The 13,868-nt window shown below is 34.7% G+C and overlaps 2 protein-coding genes across 3 annotated transcripts in view; one reads left to right on the top strand and one right to left on the bottom strand.

Annotated features, from left to right (window-relative positions):
* Positions 1 to 9,034, bottom strand: part of LOC106135093 (cyclin-dependent kinase 14) — a 63,367-nt gene extending 54,333 nt beyond the window's left edge. The window contains exon 1 of one of the 2 annotated variants that reach the window (XM_013335286.2): positions 8,821 to 9,034. In XM_013335286.2, the coding sequence (XP_013190740.1) occupies positions 8,821 to 8,890 (70 nt within the window). In that variant the 5' untranslated portion in view covers positions 8,891 to 9,034. Of the gene's footprint in view, positions 1 to 433; positions 846 to 8,820 lie in introns of those variants that run through there. The other variant, XM_013335287.2, reaches the window with a different exon arrangement.
* An 830-nt stretch (positions 9,035 to 9,864) lies between these two features.
* LOC106134950 (islet cell autoantigen 1) lies at positions 9,865 to 13,301 on the top strand. The gene is made up of 4 exons (XM_013335102.2): positions 9,865 to 10,467; positions 10,722 to 10,961; positions 11,349 to 11,606; positions 12,043 to 13,301. The coding sequence occupies exons 1-4, from the start codon at positions 9,898 to 9,900 to the stop codon at positions 12,256 to 12,258; spliced, it is 1,284 nt and encodes a 427-aa protein (XP_013190556.2). The 5' UTR covers positions 9,865 to 9,897; the 3' UTR covers positions 12,259 to 13,301.
* Positions 13,302 to 13,868: the final 567 nt, after the last annotated feature.

Here is a 13,868-nt window from a genome sequence, read left to right on the forward strand (position 1 = left end):
AATAAAACATTTAACCAAAAGGATGGCTGCGACTGATACGCGCTCAAAAACGGAATGTTGGATGAAAAAAATATGTAAGAAATGTAGTACTAAATTAAATTACGCCATATCATAGTTGCACTGCACTTAAAAGGTTATGCAAATTATGATTAACCATTAAAATGCAATTCTTTGGTATGCGACACACGTAATAAGATAAGAGAATCACTGTAAGTGCACGCAGGTCCCTGCTTACATCAACATTTATTGCCTACAAATACAACATTAGATAGACGATAAAAAACGTAAACAATGTTCAAACGTTGTTTATGAATAAAAACACAACTTCAATTTTGGTAAGTTATTCAACAATTCATTGATTTCTTTGTTAACCGTAACATCAGTAATTGACATTCTCTTTGAAATAGAACTAGTTAATAATAGTAAAATTTACCTTCAGATATCGTGGGCAGCACGTTGACAAAGTTAACAATCCCGACGCCTGTTAGCTGACTCATTCACCAAAGCGAATTGTTAGAGACACTTCCAAGAAACGACAACCTATAGACGGAAAGGATTCGCGAAGTGCTCGCCCAAACCCAAAACAATACGGTCACACACTTGTCACTTATCACGTAGCCCACATAGATACAGAAGCGTTAAATTTAAATTTTGACACTTATAATCACAACGATACAACGCGATTGTGGGTTAATGTGTTAAGTTGTCACTATGCACTTTTTCCATAATAATCTGGAGAAATGGTGATGTATCACATAAGAGCGCCCTAGATTGCGTGGCCGGGTGGCATGCGCCTGCGCAGTGGTGCCGCGTTGACTCGCCGGAGCCTACTGACTGCGGCCAGCCAGACAGACAAGTGGCAACGCCCGTTCACCAGTTCACCTACTCTTATCTTGCGTTGTCGGAGTACTTGCTTATTCTGCGCGCTTACTTAACTGCTTGCATATAAGGCTGTATTGAATGGGACTATACAATGCGTATAATACATAAAATCTAAAATCTATACATCAACCCTAAGAGATGATTAAACATGTAAATGAAAACAGGCTCACAGTAATAAAAAAGTAAACACGCTACAAAATATTAAACACGAGCGTGCATAAAATCTAGACTTAAATAAAATAAACACTAATGAAATTTATTCATTAACCGCAATTTTTAACTGAAGCACCTGTTTAAAATGTCTGTTTTTAAGAATAATCTAAAATATGACATTTAAAAGGTGTCATTAAATTTTCCCCTATTTTCCACTACTGGACTAAACGCGTGAAACATTCTGTCTGGGTTTTGTTTTATGCAAAATTTAATTTTATGTAATGTACAAAGTCAGGTCTCTCCTTCTCGTCAATTTAAATTAAGCGGATACATTCCCGTGCACATTCTTACATTCATCGTATTTCCAACTCGAGATAAAATTTTGTTAATAGGCCGATTTTCCATTACTGGCACTGGTTTTTGTTCCGTTAACACATCGAATCAATAGTCTTGCCTTAAAGGTCGATACTTTAATTTTAGACCATTATCTTCAATGTTTAATCGATTGTGCAAGGTTAGTTTGCATAATGACAGTGTGCACGACCTGACATACATCGAGTGGTCAGAAAATCAGAATATAAATGGCAGTTTAAATTAGAAACAGTGTGCGCTTAAATAATATTTTGTTGGAAGAGATTTTTTAGCGATAAGTCCGCCTTTGCTCAACATATTCGTAATGTAAGTACGTTTCGGCTACATAGCAATAAACATAATTTGTATGTGTATAGATAAATTAAATGAAAGACAAAAAAGATGTTTCATAATGAATGAAAAAAAAATAGCTTCAGATTAACATAACCCTTTCAAAACTTATTATACCAAAACGAAAGCAACGTATAAAAGCATTAGGATTAAATGAAAAAGCGGAAAAATTCTCATTTGACTAAGCCTGAACATAACCTAATATAAAATATGAACATAGCAAATGTAAAGATAGAAATTTATACTAGTTTAGATAACAAAGATTAGCATTCAGAAATAGACTATAGAATAAAGTGAACAGAAATGTTCATTACCATAACGACTGTACCGTAGAATAATAAAAGACCGACTTAACATCAATTTATAATATAGTATTGATCTGCGTCGTGTGAAATATCACGACTGTCGTATTGATTAAAGTTAATTTCAAGTTACCATGAATATTTACTGTCTTTGAAATAGAAATAAAGGTGTCTTTTGATGACCTAACTTACCTACGGAAACATCCGATATAAATAATAATTTCTGATGAATCATAAGTGTATTGTAATGTAAATGCTATTTAGGACAACAGTTTGAATGAAAACGAAGAACGGTCGTTTTCTTAACATCTCTAGCATTAATATTATGGTAAAACTCGGAAGACACTAAATATATTCAGCGCGTTTAGAAATTGCAAACAATAAAGCTGTTTGTCAAAAGTACCATACGTAGTTTGAAACATCAAATCAACACACCTGTGAATAACTTTTGAAAACATAAATAGTCCTTTAAATCCTTCGTACGACATCTTCCTTTAAATGAGAATATAAATCACCAACTTCCACCATATGGATGAACAGGTGCTTCTTTCAATCATCGCTTGATGAATAGGCGACACATCTGTCTTGCGGGAAATAACGACAGGTGTTTTGCTGTACAACTTGGAGGTGTCGGCATTTTTGAAGAAGATTAAGGCAATGAAATATATCATTGTAATGATTTTAAAACTATTTCAGTAGAGTAATCGTTGATGTAAGGAAGGAAGTAGTAGTAGTAATCCAAATGTTTGAACAGAAGAATAAAATTTCAACTTCTATTCTGATCATCCTACGCTGAAAAATTAAATCCTATTTTTTTAAATACGAACTTTGAAGAGAGACTGTTTTTATATTTTTTTAATAATATGAAGTTGAGTTCTAATAAGTTGGCAAATGGTGACCTAAGTCCTCGGGCATGCGTCATCGATTATTGGCTACTTCATGACGTAATTTTATGAAGCCGGTTTTGAGTTTTAGTCCATTTTATAAATTCGATTACTTATACTGGGATTTAAGGTTGAACTGAACGCCGGTAAATTTAAAATTTTTACTAATCTTAAAGATTATATTATATGTGTATATGGAATTCGCATCTATTTTTAATTCACAAAATGGAAATCTAATTATATAATAAAATGTTTTTTTGAACTAAGCTCAAATTTAACATGCTTAACTCGTAAACATTTAATCAAAATCAAATCAAATATTTTTATTTTCTCTCAAACATCAAGTAGTAAATACATAACATAGGTAAAAATATGAGAGACTGGTATCTGAACTAAGCAGATACTTGTATCTCAGAAAACCAACCTCCCCCCACTTGTGGAATCAAACTAGAAATCAATCAACAGAAATCAAATCTAGAAATTAATCAACAGATTCACGTCCTTCAGAAAATATCACAATTGAAGACAGGATGTCCGTTTGATACAATATATTGTCACGACTCCGATATTCTGCGGGTGAACTTTTTGGTGAATCTTAGAAAAATAAGACACTGAACTAACTAGTTAACTCTCTTACCTTTCTAACCTACTGCTCAATTCCTCATTATAGAAAAATTAATCAATTATAATTTGGGTAAAGAACAGAAAATTAACAGCATAAGAAAGTTTGTTAAAATGTTAATGGTTAAATTTGTAATGGTATGTTTGTTTGATACGCATATATGTATATAAATAATATTAGTAAAGTGTAAGGTTTAATCAAAAAAGATAACTAGTGGACATCACATAAATATGACATGCCTTATCAAAAACAATCACATGTTGCGATAAAGTTATGACAAAATGTGAAAGGAATGTTGGCAAATTTACATACTTAGGTACTAAGAAAATTCAGTATAATAATAAAGCTCATGGAAAGTCATGCAAAAATATTTGCGGACCAAAAGTTGTTGCTTGGACTGAAGCGATTGTTTACAAACTTACTTCTCTTGGACGTTCCAAAGTCATCATCGTGCCCGTTGTACATTCTGTCCTCATCGTACTCGTAAACCTTGAAACTTTCGAACGAATACAGCTTGACGGCTTTCAAATCTATTTACTCACTAAAAAAAAGCTATAAAATAGCTGAAATGTTTACACAGTTCGGGAATCACTCGGTTGCGTCACTGTCCTCTTCGTTATAAACAGTTCAAACGTGCATAAAAGTCAAACAGAGAACGTTACGCGTGAATTGATGTTTACAATCACTTCGATGGAATTGGGCTTACGCACATCACTATTGTTCAGCAACAATAGTTGGGTGATTCTTGTCGCGAAATATTTGAAAGTTCGGGACGCACAGGAACGGGCAGCGTCGTGGATCGCGACCGCGTGTCGTCTGGCCGGGTCGCGGAGAGAGACGCCGCGCGCCGGCGCCAACAACTGTGTCAGGCAGCAAGGCAGACGGCGCCCAGAATGGCCCGACACCCCGGAGTCGCGCCTACGTGTGCCGAATCGCCGCACTTGCACCAAATTGATGCATTTTCAAATTGACCATTTCGATGTGGCTTGGCTTCTTGGTCCAATTCTTGATTGACAACAAAATCTCTTTAAAGTAGGTTTATCTTAAAATTAGGTTATGATTAATTATCAAATCCTTGTTTGAATATGGGGTTGATTATTGCCTTTGGCTTACTTTTATTTGAATTCAGCATTCTTATTATCTCCAAGTCATGAACGTACGAATTTATAATATGAGTAAAATATTAATATGAGTAGTAAACAATTAATATAAAAAGTTAAATTTGACTCGATGAAAGTCAAAATCAAAATGCGATCCGTGCAATATGAACTACCCTATGAACCTTTACTTTAATATTACGATAATAACAAACATAAAAGTTTCTTATCAAAATCACGTTAGTGCTATTATTAATTCTGTGATAATCATACTCATGATTATCGCTAAAAATAACGACACAGAAAAAAATATCCAAACAATATACGAGTACAAATAAAACAATCATTAAAAGTAGGTACTACTTTAATTAAATTGGCGATAAAATTCGTAACGTTAAGTTCTAATCACCCCATTCCAGCCCAAATATTGCTGGTCCCCCCCTAAGCAATTCAGCAATCGTTTTAGTGAAAGAGCCCACTGATCGAGAGGCTCCGCATTAGCGTCAAATTGGGGCTTTTCTCGCGCTCCTCCCTCCCTTTATCCTATTTTTAGACCTAACCTATAAACCACTTGTAGTATTCTTGACTTCATTTTCGATATTATCACAAAGAAAAAACTTCTGCGCGGCTGCGGGTCCTTGAAAGTTCTTTATAATTGTGGTGCGGCAATATGTCAGGAGCACAGATTAACCCGTATTGGTTTCGCATATGTACTTTAATAATAAATACACACAACATTCCACCATTTAATTTCCATACTATTTTCAACACGAGCTTTTCCCTTGTGAAAATAAAAGGATAAAAATAAAGTTCGTGTCATCTTTCAGGTCGTTTCTGACATCCATATTTTTGAGTAGTGGGTATGCGATTTCTTCATTCATGATTAGTGGTGGGAATTCGCTAAGTATTGGAAAATTTAAATATGTTCAGATATGATTACAGGCATTAGATATATTCAGTTTCAACAAATAAGAATCAATCGTTTATTTAAATGAAAACAACATAGCTCACGTGTACATAATAGCATTTGACATAATTCAGCCTAAATGAATGAATTGCCTTTTGTATAATAACTAAAACACAATTATTAATCTATAGCCTAAATTCATTGATGCACAAAATGCGGCCTCATCGCATTATTCAATCTTAATATCAACCAACACTAATTATAATTTAATCTCATGGCAATGAGAAAATTATGACACTTGGTTTAATATTAATGAAGCGGGCTGATGAATGACAAGATCACAAAAAATCAACGAATGAAAAACGTTCGTCCATTGTTGGAAGTAACTAAGCCGACACAATAGTAGTGTCACTTTGCTTCTAAAAGAAGTGAAGATATACATACATACCAAAATGCGCGATGTAATATGGTCATTGTTTTGTGGTCTTTGTGCGAAAAATTAGGTTTAAAAGCCGTGTGTAATCCCAACTAATATTATAAATGCGAAATTAAGTTTATTTGTTTTTTATCACGTATATATAATTAGGAGTCTGGAGAAGGACATTACGTAAGTACCTTACATTCCAGGAAACTATGGTTCCCTTGGGATTTTGAAAAACGTGTTTCATTCGTAGGTGGCGCTAAATTCATTGTTTTGTGTAGGTGGCGTTTAATTTGTTGCTTTTTGTAGGTCGTGCTGATTTCGTCGCTTTTTGTAGTTGACGTTAAATTCGTTGCATTTTGTTGATGGCGCTAAATTCACGTGCAAACTATTAGGAATTCAATACAGTACAGGGGCACTAACAGTGAAATGGCAATCTATTCAAAAGAGAGTTCTCTGCATCTGATATTAAACCTTTGACATTTAGAAAGCGCCATTACAGAGCACTGGAAAATGTTATTTTAACTGGGACAATATGGCGCGGGAAATTTCAGCGTTGTAAACTGGTGACACGCGTGTTGCCCCGAAATTACAAAATACATTTTCCTGACCATTGTCTCGCTCACATTTTTTGCGTGTAAGGTTGTGTGTTGTGTCTAGTCCTGTGGCCCTACCTCAAGTCGTCGAATAAATAATTGTGATGCTCTGGTTCAAATCCTACCAATGACTTTTTTTGCGTTATGTATGTCGAGTGTCCGTGTACTGTCATTCGATGAACGAGCTAGTCAATCAATCAAATAGCAGATTGAACCAGATGACTGCGACACATATATTACTTTAACCGATGCTCTAAACATATAAACATTGTGAAAATTGTGTTCACATTTCGGCAAATGGATAAAAATAATAAATAGATACAATATGGATGCACTGAAATTTAATCTACACTACAGTTAAGGCAGATACCTCAACCACTTCCTCATATATATTGCGATTCTTCAATTTCGATTAAATCCCTGAGAGTCATTAAAACACTGCCTTAGAAAAGCATTTACATTTAATTCCATCTTCCCCTAGGCAACATCGTATCCCCCTTGCAATAAAGTGGTTTTGTAAATCAATCACTCTGTTCGGTTAAGAATTGATGAGTATTTATCTACTTTGCTACGCAAAATCGTTGCATTAGGATCAATTCACACCGAGATGGAAGTGGCCGGAAAGCGGCAGGCTCTAGAGAGAAGACGCGGCATTTCCCGCGACTAAAAGATTTCGAAGTCGCGATTCCGGCGCATTTCCGCGCCTTTTTCTGGTAATTCTTCGTCCCTATTATGGTTATGGCGATAATATCTAAAATTATATGACATTGAAACTACTTTCCACTTCCCTTAAAGCTGCTTTCATATCGGTGTGAATTGAGCCTTGATAGTCACTTCGTTTGCAGTACCAAAGCCACTCGAAAATTTTATGGTAATGTTATGCAAAAGATCAGTCCCGTTTCGCAATCTGTGATGGTTTGAAATCGAAAGACGATAAATCGATAAAGTATACGTATATCGGGAACAGACACGCGAGCGATTCAAACATCAAAAGTAACCTTGACACAGATCTACAGTTGTCTACAGTGTATACCAGTCACGGACATACTTACTTCTCCACTAACTTGCTTCCATATGGGGCTAGTAGCAAAAAAAAAACATTGTCCTGCCAACTGCTTATAATCAGCGATCGAGGATCTTAGGAGATTCTATTATAGTACACAGGTAGGGTCAGGGTGGTCAAAAAGGTGACATAACTCATGCTAAAAGAATTTCTATAATTATGGGATTCGGAGTAGTATCCTCAGCCTGATACTACTAGGTAAGTAACACAAAAATAAATTAAACAAACAACAAAGAGATTTTGTTGGCAGTCAGGGTTCAATGTTAGAGAAAGCAAATGCAAGAGCAGCGCGCTCTTGTGACAGGGCTTGTAAAATCAGGAATTAGTAGAGCCATAGATAGACAGTAGTATCCCTCATTAGAAAGAAAAACAGTTAACAAACTCACAGTGGAAAGCCAACATTTTTCAAATTCACCTATTTTTAGATATTTTGATTTAAATTATACATATCTATACTAATATTATGAAGCTGAAGAGTTTGTTTGTTTGAACGTGCACTTATCTTAGGAACTACTGGTTCGAATTGAAAAAATATTTTTGTGTTAAATAGACCATTTATCGAGACAAAATAACTATTATATGCAGATGAAGTTGTGGACACAGCTGGTATATAATCAATAGATCATGCCTCTTACCCAAAGGGGTAAGCAGAGACTACATCTTTCCGCTTGCCACATCCCAGCGTAGTTCTTTCTCTTCATCTGCATTTAGCATCAGTATTAGGTTCTCATGACCAGAATAACGCCGATTTGATCTAGGCCTTTCCGCTCCAATGTTGAGAACACTGGAGTGGAAACAGTGGAGTGGTTCACACTTCCCTTGTATATTTGCTTCGTCAATTAGCTTTCATTCATCCTCCCGACATTGGGAAACCATCTAAGCATTCCCTTTTTAATTTGTGTCACTTTATCTTCTTTTACATCAAAAAATAATTCATACAAATAATATAATAATTCCTATACACCTAGTGGTTTCATAACTACAAAAAGTCCTAATTCTAGCGGTTAAAAAGTCCTGTCATGAACTTGGAAAACTTCTCAAAGTTTTGATTGGAGGGCAACAAAAATATTTGAGGACTATTCTTGTATGTCGAATACTGCGAGTATAATAGAACTAATCTTTTTGATTTCAAACCAAGAAACAGGATTATGTGTACATACAATAGAATTTAACGTCAACTAAAAAACTTACCATCTTTGACATTCTTGGAAGACTGGGACGATGACACTCCGGGTATTGTTTTATCACTAGCGCAATACATTGTATTAACTTTGTTTAACGTATAATATAAAGTCACTCTCACCTAAACAGTTTGTGCATATTGGTAAGTAAACAACGCGAATAACACAGTTTAATTGCAAATAAAGCTAAAATGGGCAGCCATTCCACATTCCGGTTGTAAATATCACCCATAGACATTTTTTTTATTTCAGTAATTCTAAGGCTTAGATTTAACCATATAGGCCATGAACTATAAACATTACAAGAAATGTACAGATGGCATAGCCAGTGTGCTACACTTAAGACTGATGAGCCTTAACCACATGTTAAGACGTAACGTCAGAAGCGTTTCTGCATAAGATTTGTAATATGAAGGAGTTATTATGTTTTAAAAAACAATCTACTTGATTCGATTTATTCACGTTACTTCTTCTTCTTACTTTTGGTGTTAGTCCGGGTAACATCTTTATCAAATTCATGCTCAGTTACTATTTCTTCATAGTTTTAAATTATTTTTTCGAAAATATACTCAAAGTATATTTATTTGTACTGTTTTATTATATTTATTGATAAAACCGCTCATATTAGACCCGCACCGAGTTGCAATACAACTTTGCGAACTATTCACAGAAAATTAAAACATTCGCCATAGACCTTGAAATGCTCTGCCGCAGCGCCGCAGTGTGACGAATCTGAAATGTCCCTTGTATTAAAATTTTGTGAAGGCCCGCTTTCAAACTGCGCTGTTTCTAGTTTGATATTGATGTGCTCACACTACAGACGGAAAGAAGACTGTGACAGTCTTAACCGAGCCTCAAGAGCGAGCAGAGAAAAAAATGAAACCATAAACTACAGCAGTCTGTCACTGTCATGTCAACACTCATCTGTCACGTACTTTGACATTCTCAATTAATGGCGTCACTTCTTCGTGGTTCATTCTTATCGTTTCCTTTTATTTCTCGGCTGCAATTTACTCATTACAATAAATTACAATAAATATATAATAAAGTTTGAACAAAGAGTAAGGACGCCTCTATTAATATAAGCATGATGCAACATCAATATTGGGTAACTAAGAAAACTGTACTTAGAAAGCTTGGAACTAAAGAAGACGAGTGTATTGTTTCATCCGACGCTGAATTGGATGCAAAATTAGAGTTATTTCGATCAATATCCGACAGCTGCTTACAATTGCAACGTATATTGGATCAATATCAACAACGTTTATGTGTTTTGGCACAAGAGGAGAATACTTTGGGAAAGTTTTTGCGAGATGCAGGTAAAGGTACAGATGCTTCGGGGAAGCATATGATATCAGCCGGAAAAGCTATATCGTATTGTGGACAACAGCGTTTATCAGTGCGTGGGCCGTTACTGAGGCTGTATCATGAAGTGGAGACATTTAGAGGGCGTGCCGTTAGCGATATGCGTGCAACAGTGTCGGCTATGGAAAAAGCCCGCATTGAATACCGTGCTGCGCTTAGTTGGATGAAATCAGCAAGTGCCCAGTTAGACCCAGATACCGGCCGCGGCCTTGACAGTTTCCGTAAAGCACAACGACAAGTTCGTGAGAGCAAAAAATTGTTTGATAAGCTTACACTTGATGTTTTGCAAAAGGTGTGTATTATTAAATATCCTTCAGTTATCCTTACATTTGATTTTAGTTATTGTATACATACCTAATATTTATATATAATAAAAATAAATAACCAGTTTGACCTAATACCTTTATTTTTAGTTTTTAAGTGTAATGCACAATGGTACGACTATTCTGTTATAATCTAATAAATTTTGGTTACTTCAACTTATATTAAGATTTTGTTTCCAAACTTACATATATTTATTTTGAATTATTTCATTTTGTATTTCAGATTGACCTCTTGGCTGCAGCTAGATGTAACATGTTTTCTCATGTACTATCTAACTATCAAAGTTCATTCGTGACCTTTGCTACAAAAGTGTCTCAGACACTAGTGGCTACTGCTGACACAATGAATGCTGCGCCGCAGTACGAGTTCTGTATCTTGAAAGAATTATCCCAGACTTTAGAAGAAGGTGAAGCGAAGCAAGAAATTGTGCCTGTGGATAAAGACCAAATGTTATTTTTTAAGGTATACCAGAACATTCTTTATACCAATATTTTAAAATATCTCTCATGAGAATGTATATGGGATAAAGAATATTACTTTTTATTTTATTCATTCTATTTCATATGACTCATCAGCCTACAACTTAGAAATATTCAAGGCAAGAGTGAAGAGAGATTATTTATTTGAGCTTGTGTCTACCATGTTAGACCTTATTCTGCTTACCATCAGGCAAATTGAGGCTGACAGACAAATTTCCAATAATAAAAAAAACTCATACCAACATCAAAAATATGTTAACTAGATGAATTATGCTATAAAGATGGTTATTATATTGTTAAATCTGTAAGAATAGAATAAGCTTTAAAGAAATAAATAAATAAAATAAAAGCTGATAAATTTATTTTACAGGATGAATATAAAGATGACAATACAACTGATATAAATGCCAAAGAACACAGAGAAAACAAAACCAACAATGAAAATGCACCGTCCAATGACAGTCCCCCTGATCCATCCACATCAGCTAACCTGATTGACACCAGTTGTCTCAGCTCTGAACAAGTTGCAGAACCATCCATGGTTAATTCGGATTTGGCCGGGTTACGATTGGATTCTGGTGATCTCCCATTGAATATGGGATCATTTATGCCATCGCAGTTGTTACAGGTAATTTAATATTTTTGATGTTAATTTAAATTCATCATAAGCTAAGTTTAAGTGTGTAGACAAAAAGAGTAGACATATTCCTTGTCAAGCTTTGTGAAAAGACCCTCTGATAATAGATTTGTTAATGGTTTTACAGTTACACAACTATAGGGAAATTAAAGTTCATCTTATTGTGACGAAAAACATTGTAAGACTACCTGCATATTCAGGCAACTGTGTGTAACCATGATCAATCCAAACTGGTTGGGTTCCCCTGAAAAGGTTGTGGAGGTCACATGGGAGTCCCTTTGTGTAAAAACCTGATTCACCCGATCCAGGATCCACAGTTAAATGCATACCCGGGGCTTCTCTCCAGAGTGGTGAGGATGCAACTGGGACTTAAGCCAGGAGGAAGAAGAAGGAAAATGAAAGTTAATGCTGACATTTCTATTTTCAGGATTTGAATACTGACCCTATGAATATGTTCCAAAGCCCAATAGCACCATTGAATATGAACATGAAGAAAGTTTCTTCACCTCAAGAGAATGCTACAAAACCACTCCCGAAGAAAGAGGACAAAGCCGCGTGGTTCAAACTGTTTGCAGAATTGGACCCTCTGGCAAACCCTGACAGTCTGCTGGGATCAAACACAAATCAAAGCCATGCCGCTTAATTGGTTCACCAGCTTTTGCTCTCCACTTCTTTTGCACGTTGTGTAACGCAAATCCAATGGGTTACCTTATATTTCCAGTGGGTCTAACATGGCATGCGCGACGCCGTTTATCGCGCGATAAAAACGATGTCGCGCATGCCATACTTGCCCCGCTGATGATTTGTAAACCATCATGTTCTGATCATTGTGATGTGTATGTGAGATATGATTATTTGTATTTAAAGATTGAACCTTAAAGCTGCAACAAGTGAACTTATGCTAAAAGCATTATCTACCAGACAATGGCAAATGTTTTAACAAACAGTCAAACATATAAACAAACCCACTTCCATAAATATAAGTTTGATTTTGAGATGACTTTGGATTTCACCTAAGTATAGTCATAATTATTATATTGAGGAAATGGAAGTTGAGAATCGTTTAAATAAGACCATAAATTTATTATTTACCCACTATAATTAAGTTATTGTTGTTTTAAAAATTATTCTTTAAAAGTACTGTATCGGAAATATATGCCTAATAATTTTATTGCATTCTAGACTTGTCATAAACAGCTTTAGGAATTAGATTATAAATATTTACGTACTAAATGTAAAGAAAACCAAAGATTAAGAGAAAAGAATGAATAGGCACTATTTGAGCTTGCATGCACCACCTTAGGCCTCATCTTGAGGCACTACTACCAGGCAGATAGAGGTCGAGTGCACTCAAATCTATTATAAAAAAAAAAATGATAAAATATATTAATTACGATAAAATGTCCCCTAAAATTCTAGTCAAAAGATCTGAGTAAAGAAGTACAAAAATATTTTTTTTTATATGAACTACATACTTAGTTCTGTCTTATTAATATATAAAATGTATTTGTAGTATAGTCCTTGTAGTTTCTGTTGTTAATTTTTGTATGTTTATTTCTACAGTGGAAATTAATAAAATATATTAAATGTTTGGTTACTTTTAAGATTTTATTGTATCATGTTATTTTATAATATAAATGTATAACATATACGAGTACATTCCATTTTGAATACTGATGTATTGTATTCAACCAATAAAACAAAAAATAACTTCCATGTTTTATTTATATCTACGTCGTAAATGATTCAGAACCATTAAGTTAAATCTAAAACAATATTTATGAACTGCAATTTCTCTGTCTACTTACTCATCTATACTAATATTATAAAGCTGAAGAGTTTGTTTTGTTTGTTTGTTTGTTTAAACGCGCTAATCTCAGAAACTACTGAACCGATTTGAATAATTCTTTTACTGTTAGTCTATTTATCGAGGAAGGCTATAGGCTACATTTTATCCCGGATTTCCTACGGGAAACGTCAACAATGCAGGTGAAAGTTGAATGAGTCGGCAATCTGCGAGCTTTCCACGCGAACGCTGCGCAAACCAACAAAGATATAGTAAAACAATGTACTAAAGATGTGAAGTACTCATTTTTTGCCACAAAAAAGTCCGCGAGAGCATACATCTATCTCTTATTGTTTACTTACAATAACCACTTTTATGTTCATTTTTTAAGATTATTTTTTCATTATAAACATAAGTTATTTTGAAACCAATTTTCTTTAATTTAGTATTAATCCTTATCCAAATAA

Source organism: Amyelois transitella, chromosome 11 (genome assembly GCF_032362555.1).
Source record: "Amyelois transitella isolate CPQ chromosome 11, ilAmyTran1.1, whole genome shotgun sequence".
NCBI classification, from domain to species: domain Eukaryota; kingdom Metazoa; phylum Arthropoda; class Insecta; order Lepidoptera; family Pyralidae; genus Amyelois; species Amyelois transitella.

What these genes read in the sequence shown, in the direction of transcription:
- LOC106134950 (XM_013335102.2), top strand. Translation starts at nt 9,898, where the DNA reads ATGATGCAACATCAATATTGGGTAACTAAGAAAACTGTACTTAGAAAG. An exon ending in CACTTGATGTTTTGCAAAAG is followed by an intron (nt 10,468 to 10,721) that starts GTGTGTATTATT and finishes TTTGTATTTCAG; the next exon opens with ATTGACCTCTTGGCTGCAGC. An exon ending in TGCCATCGCAGTTGTTACAG is followed by an intron (nt 11,607 to 12,042) that starts GTAATTTAATAT and finishes TTCTATTTTCAG; the next exon opens with GATTTGAATACTGACCCTAT.